The 7,337-nt window shown below is 40.2% G+C and overlaps 1 protein-coding gene and 1 pseudogene across 1 annotated transcript; one reads left to right on the top strand and one right to left on the bottom strand.

The window, feature by feature from the left end:
• Nucleotides 1-1,372: 1,372 nt before the first annotated feature.
• LOC143034885 (uncharacterized) lies at nucleotides 1,373-3,742 on the bottom strand. Its single transcript, XM_076201228.1, has 2 exons — nucleotides 3,610-3,742; nucleotides 1,373-1,956 (listed from the first exon to the last, which is right to left on the bottom strand). Exons 1-2 carry the CDS (start codon nucleotides 3,740-3,742, stop codon nucleotides 1,373-1,375), a joined length of 717 nt encoding a protein of 238 aa, XP_076057343.1.
• On the top strand, nucleotides 2,041-3,070 carry LOC143034955 (uncharacterized; annotated as a pseudogene).
• Nucleotides 3,743-7,337: the final 3,595 nt, after the last annotated feature.

Genomic DNA, 7,337 nt, shown 5'->3' with positions numbered 1-7,337 from the left:
CGTGGTCAGGATTCGAACACACTCCCGAAATTTCGACGCAGTTATCAGACACGAGCAGTACCACCGAGCCATGACGGGGCCCCCTGCCCCTTAGGTTGTTCCTCCACTCCTCTCTACCCTGCACAAAGTTCTTTACACATACCAACCACATTTCCTATGAATGAGTGAATGAGTGAACGAATGAAAGAATGAACAAATAAATGGTTGAATGAATGAATGAATGAATGAGTGAATGAACGAGTGATTGAATGAACGAGTGAATGAACGAATGATTGAATGAACGAGTGAATGAACGAGAGATTGAATGAACGAGTGATTGAATGAACGAGTGAATGAACGAGTGATTGAATGAACGAGTGAATAAATGAATGAATGAGTGAATGAATGAGTGAATGAGTGAATGAATGAATGAATGAATGAATGAGTGAATGAGTGAGTGAGTGAGTGAGTGAGTGTGTGTGTGAGTGAGTGAATGAATGAATTAATGAATGAATAAATGAATGAATTAGTGAATGAATGAACGAGTGAATGAGTGAATGAATGAATGAACGCGTGATTATAACGTGAATAAGTAAATGAATGAATGAGTGAATAAATGAATGAGTAACCGAATGAACGAGTGAATGAATGAATGAATGAACGAGTGAACGAATGAGTGAATGAATGATTGAACGAGTGACCGAATGAGAGAATGAATGAATGAACGAGTGAATGAACGAGTGAATGAATCAATGAATGAATGAATGAACAAGTAAATCAATCAATCAATGAACGAATGAGTCATTTTGAATCGGCATCGTTCCAACCGACTGATTCTGATCAACACAGGATCATTCAGTACCAAGGTAGCCATCGAGGAGTATAGGCGTACTTGCTGTTGCAGAAGTAACAGTGTTACTGTGGCTGAGGAAGCATAGGCGTCGGCAACGAATGTGGGCGCATGCAATTCATTCTAGAAGACATGAATTTGGGAGCTTCGGACATTTGTTCCCAGATTTGGTCAATAATCCGGAGAAGTTTTAGGATTTCTTTGGGATAACCAAGGAGCAATTTAAGATGTTGGTGGACTTGATTGGGTCCTCCATAAGGAAGCAGAATACTAATTACCGACTTGCATTTTCCTTAGGTAAGTGTATTCATTAAAAAAAAAAAAGTCCGCTAGTAGATTGGTCTAGTATTTCAGGCACCTGTAAATAATACAAAAAATATGTAGACATGATTTATTTATGGTTATGAATACAGTAACTGTTATGTTCTCCTACTTTAAGGATACCTTTCACAAATTAGTGTAATCAGAATTATTATCACTAGCATACGGTGACGGTGTATGCGATGGGTGTTAGTATTGGTCACTCCAGTAACCGGAGCAATTTTAGTCCGTAAAGAGTTTCCTACGAAAGGCTTGATGTATTTCTATCTTAACGTCAATACTGTCGACAGGCGACAGTAGTTCCATAAGAGGTAGGAGACTAAACAGAAACTGGCGATCTGGGTCAAGTTCATTTTCATTATTACAAGCTGCTCGTTCCCGCAACGTTTTCAACTCCTCCACGATTTGCTCATCCACTTCACTTGGAAGCTCACAGCGACGTCTTTTGTTGGCTTCAGGCTTCTTTGCTGTAGTTGATGGTTTGTAGTTGATAGCAGGTGTAGACGTACTTCCCCCTTCACAAACGTCTATTTTGGTTGCCGTTTCTTGAGAACGCGCAATATCAAGTGCATCCGTGATATTAGTGGTTGATGAATTATCGTCAGGTGCATCAACATCAGACGGTGGTGGTACATTAGAAGATGTTGCTCGTGGTGTCACATGGGGTATGAGGAATTCCATAGCATCGTAGAATACCCATTTCTTTGTTTTGATACCAGCTGATCCAGATGGTTGAGTAGTCATCTTCCTCCTTTCTCTCATAAAGTTGCTCCTTAATTGATGCCACTTGTCCTTGCAATCGGATTCTGCGAAAGAAATAGAAATAGTGGTGATTATAATGATAATAGATATTAGTAGCAGTTGCTATTACTTTAATGGCAACAGCAATGATGATAGAAAATAACGTTGAAATAGAAGACCTATCCATGGAAGGTTCCTCTCAGTCTCCATTCCAGACCGGAGACTCGTCTGCTTCCCTCGAGTTCCAGTTTCGCATTGGGAAGACTGCAATGCATTGGATTATCAAGGAAACAAGTAATGCAATATGGGAAGTATTACAGCCACAGTATATCCCAGTACCTGATCATCTACAGTAGAAAGAGATAGCAAGAGCATTTTTCGATAGATCCAGTGTTCTAAACTGTCTCGGAAGTCTCGACGGCAAGCATTGTCGGATGAAATGCACTTTTCTATTATTTCAAAGGGTATCACTCTATCATGCTAATGGCTATTGTTGATGCCAATTATTGTTTTACTCTGATTGATGTTGGGGCATATGGGTGAAACAGTGACAGTATGGTTTTCAGTTACTCTAGTATGGGCAGGTCACTTCTCTCTCATCATTTAGATATCCCATAGACTAATGAAATACTTCATACTGATATCAAAGTACCATTCTATCTCATAAGAGATGAAGCTTTCCCTTTCAAGCCCAATATAATAAGGCCTTACCCTCGAAAAGAAGTAGATTATTCTAGAAATGTATTCAACTATAGGAGGAGTAGAGCTAGAAGAACAGTAGAATGTGCTTTTGGAATGCTAACTCAGAAATTTGGTGTACTGAAAACAACAACGGAGACAAGCACTGAGGTATCTGAAGCAATAGTTAAAAGTATTTGTGTGATTCATAATTTCATTCATCATGAAGACAATATGAACGTTGGTGGTGATAAAGATGATGCAAATGATTACCTTCGTCAAAATATGAGGAGCCTGTCACCAACAAGAAGGACAAGACCTACAGCAGAAGCAATGTCAGTTGGGGACACTCTGAGAGAATACTTCGTCTCACCAGGTGGACCTGACTAGTGGCAGGACAGAATGATCCACCGATCCACATTCACCGCAGAGGAAATGGGCTCACCAGTTGATACCACATCTACTCTTTATTTAGGCTTAACGGTATACGAAGGATATTAAAACAGATACAGCTACGTTAATTTTAGTATTTTGTCATATCAATTTTTACTTTGTGTGACGTGCCATACCGCAGTATTTAGTGAACGAAATCAGAGGCAGAGTGGGTAATAGCAGGAAGTGTCCACTCTCCCCCCCCCCCACTCTGGCTGGTGGCTGGCCAACTGGCGGTTACGTTATATAACGCATTTCAAAAGTAGACGATACACCCCACAGTTTCCAAATAAAAATATGTGATAACGTAATATGTAATATGTAATAATATGTAATAATAATGTGATAATATGTAATATGATATAATTTGATATATGTAATATGTAATATAATATGATATAATAATATGTAATGTAATAATATGTAATAATAATGTAATATGTAATAATATCCTTAACGCCTTCTGTTGTCATTTGTTTTAAAGATATGATGAATAATATTGTCTAGTAATTCGTAGGATACAGCAATTCCTTCAATGGTTCAGTACAATACATGTAACTTATACTGTAGTGTAGGGATAATAAATAAATAAAACCTGTTTAACTCACCTTTGCATTTCATTTCTGTAGCAATATCCTTCCATAAAGCAGCAATGGCATCACGATTTCGGTGCACAGGATCACTATGATCGTATATAGCTCGTTGTTCTCGCACTAAATTGATAAAGACGTCCACTAACATGGTGCGTACTCCTTGGCTGATTCGCCTTGACTGACGAAAAAATAGGTCCAAACCAATCACTGACTATGAATCGCCATGAATCGGCAGGATTTGAATTGACTCGATTCGCCTGCTGTAATAAACGGTTACATTGAAACTAGTGTGGCGAATCAACACGATTCATGAATCGTGTTGACTCTTCATGAATTGAATCGATTCGATGATTCGCTTGGTGTAAACGCAGCAGCCCGAATGAATGGATGAATGAACAAGTGAATGAGTGAATGAACGAACGAATGAACGGACGCACGAATGAATGAGCGAACGCACGAATGAATGAATGAACGAGTGAATGAGTGAATGAACGAATGAACGAACGAATAAAAGAACGCACGAATTAATGAATGAACGCACGAATAGATGAATGAATGAATAATTTAATAAATCGTTTTTGCATACTCTCCATTTTCTTGATTATCTTTCTTTCCTTTTGATCTATTCCTTCTCCTTCTATTTCTTCCGCAACATATATAACAGCACATGAGCACAGAACCAACAATCCACAAGGACAAGAAGAACAACAAGAACATGAAGAATAAGAACAACAGGAACAACAATAACAGCAACAACAAGAGCATTAGTAAGGTAGAAGTAGTCAAGCAGATTGAAAGTCTTAAAGCTACAAAATCCCCTGGTCCAGACGAAATTTTTCCGACAGTGCTTAAATTTGAAATCTACTACCAGTTAATAGAAATATTCAATAAGTCGGTAAACACTGGTTTTGTGCCTATTGCTTGGAGGCAGGCAAACGTTGTTCCTGTTTTCAAAAGTGGAGATAAATCGTCTATGGGCAACAACAGGTCAATCAGTTTGGTATCAGTTATAGGTAAAATGCTTGAATCAATAATAGTTAATAGACTCAGAGAACATATCGAGAGACATAATTTGATTCGTGACACACAGCATGTTTTCTCCAAGGGTAAGTCATGTGTAACTAATCTTCTATCCTTTTAAAGTACATTACGCGTCAGATAACAATGATGGTTACGATGTTATTTACTTTGACTTTAGCAAAGCGTTCGACAAGGTGCCCCACCAGAGACTAGTAAATAAAACCAAACCCCATGGCATAGGAGGAAAAGTGTTAGAATGGATTAGAGCTTGGATCAGTGACAGAAAAGAGCAGGTCACCATAAATGGTGTAAAATCCAAATGGGGGAGTGTTTCTGGTGGAGTTCTCCGGGGCTCGGTTTTGGGTTCCTTGTTGTTCATTATGTACATAAACGACTTGGGCAATGGGATTAATAGTGATGTTAATAAGTTTGCGGACGACACTAAAATAGGACGCCAAATTAGGTCAGGAGACGACGCCGAGATTCTGCAGGACGATCTTAACAAATTGTTCACATGGTCGGTGAAATGGCAAATGAACTTCAATATCTCAAAGTGTATCATGTTAAACGTAGGTTTACACAACCTCAAAAATAGATACAACTTATATAACACTTCTTTAGAGAAAACTGAGTGCGAGAGAGACTTGGGAGTTCTAGTGAGTCCTGGCCATAAAACCAGGAAACAGTGCATTAGCGCCAGGAATAAAACAAACAGCATTAGGTTTCATTGCTAGGATGGTTACAAATAGAAGTGCAGAGATAATTATCCTTGACTATGCGGTACAGTTTTGGACATCAGTTCACTAGAATCAGTACAGAGAAGAATGACCAAAATGATACGTGGGCTCAGACATTTACCTTACGAAGAGAGGCTTTGGCACTTTAACTTAAACTCTCTGGAAAGACACAAAATGCGGGATGATCTAATAGAGGTGTTTAAGTGGATCAAAGGCTTTAACAACGGTGACGCAAACAAGATCATCATATTAAGACAATAGGACAGGACTCACAATAATGGATTTAAACTGGATAAATTTAGATTTAAGAGGGAAATATGCAAGAATTGGTTTACTAATAGGGTGGTCAACGAATGGAACAGACATAGTAACCATGTAGTGAGCGCTGAAACTATCAGTTGTTTTAAGAAACTGTTAGACAACTTTATGGATGGGGATGACAGGTGGTCATGGACAAGGAACTGCCTACTGTAGGCCTCATGGTCTCTTGCAATCTCCTTCATTCTTATGTTCTTATGTTCTTAAGCACAATAAGAACAACAAATACAACAAGAACAGCAGGAGCATCAGGAACTACAAGAGGTACAAGAACAAAAAGAACAACAGAAATAACAAGAACAAGAAGAACAAGAACAAGAACAACAAGAACAAGAACAACAAGAACAAGAACAACAATAACAAAAACAAAAACAATAAGAACAGCAAGAAAAACAAGAACAAAAACAACAACAAAACTTTTGGAATAACAAGAACAATAACATCAACAGGAACAGCAATATCAAGAACAACACTCAAGAACAGCCACAATAAACAACAAGAATAATAACAACAGAAATAATAAGAACAAACATGAACAACAAGAGCAACATAAATAACAAGGACAACAAAAAATAAAAGACAATTTCAAGAACAACAACAACAACAAAAGAAGAAAGAACGAAAGAGAAGGGGAGGGGGAGAGAGAGAGGGAGGAGGAGGAGAGAGGGGGAGGAGAGAGAGAGTGGGAGGAGAGAGAGATAGAGGGTGGGGGAGAGAGAGGAGAATGGGGAGAGAAGGAGGGAGAGATAGGGGAGAGGGGAGAGAGAGGGGAGAGGGAGAAAGAGGGAAGAGAGAGGGGGAGGGAGAGAGAGGGGAGAGAGAGGGAGATGGAGGAGAGAGTACGGGGAGGGGGAGAGAAGAGATGGGAGAGGGGAGAGAGGAGAGGTGGGGAGAGGGGAAGAGAGGGGGAGAGGGGTTAGGGGGAAAGGGGGAGGGGGAGAGAAGGGGGGGTGCTTTTTCTCGTTAACTAGTGGTTAGTCATGCAAACTCAATGAAGTGCCCACTCGAAGCCATGCATGACATATTATGTCATCGATCCTCAGATATTATCAATGTTCCCAGTTGGTCTTCCCTACAACGAAAACTTCCTGGGCTAGAGCAAACGCCAAAGGATGTTTCACTACGGCCGAAGCCGTCATATCTATTAGAGATGAAGCTTGAGGATACTTAAGAGGCGAAGTGGAAGATCAATGTGTCACAGCTTGTTTAGTGTCAGAGTCGCGTTCTTGATATAAAACTAACTCGCTCTCTCACTCTCACTTACACACACACACACACACACACACACACACACACACACACACACACACACACACACACAGTAGTCTAAGAGCCAATCCTTTCACGTCCATCCGGATCCTACCTCTCACAATCAATGTACAACTCGTCCGAGGCGCCCCATTATCTGCCTCACTAATTGCAGGTGTTATAAACAGGAAACACTAATAATTGAATAGCAACAAGAGCCCCAAGCCGAGGCCAAAATGGAAGGGGACCTTGACCCGTACGCTCACTGGGCGGAAGGTCGAAACTCATTTGAATTCGGTGACGGTTAAAGTCCGTTAAATGGTTTCTCGTGGTTGCGGAAACTAACGAGACACGGGAGAAGCAGTCGGGGCGTAAGCGGCGACCTACCCTTCGGCGCTCCATCGCCCTTGGTCCACGGGG

The sequence above is a fragment of the Oratosquilla oratoria genome, chromosome 18, assembly GCF_046742065.1.
Source record: "Oratosquilla oratoria isolate Oo_2021 chromosome 18, ASM4674206v1, whole genome shotgun sequence".
NCBI lineage: Eukaryota > Metazoa > Arthropoda > Malacostraca > Stomatopoda > Squillidae > Oratosquilla > Oratosquilla oratoria.
Note: the sequence above shows the minus strand (reverse complement) of the source record. Positions and strands in the feature narration are given on the sequence as shown.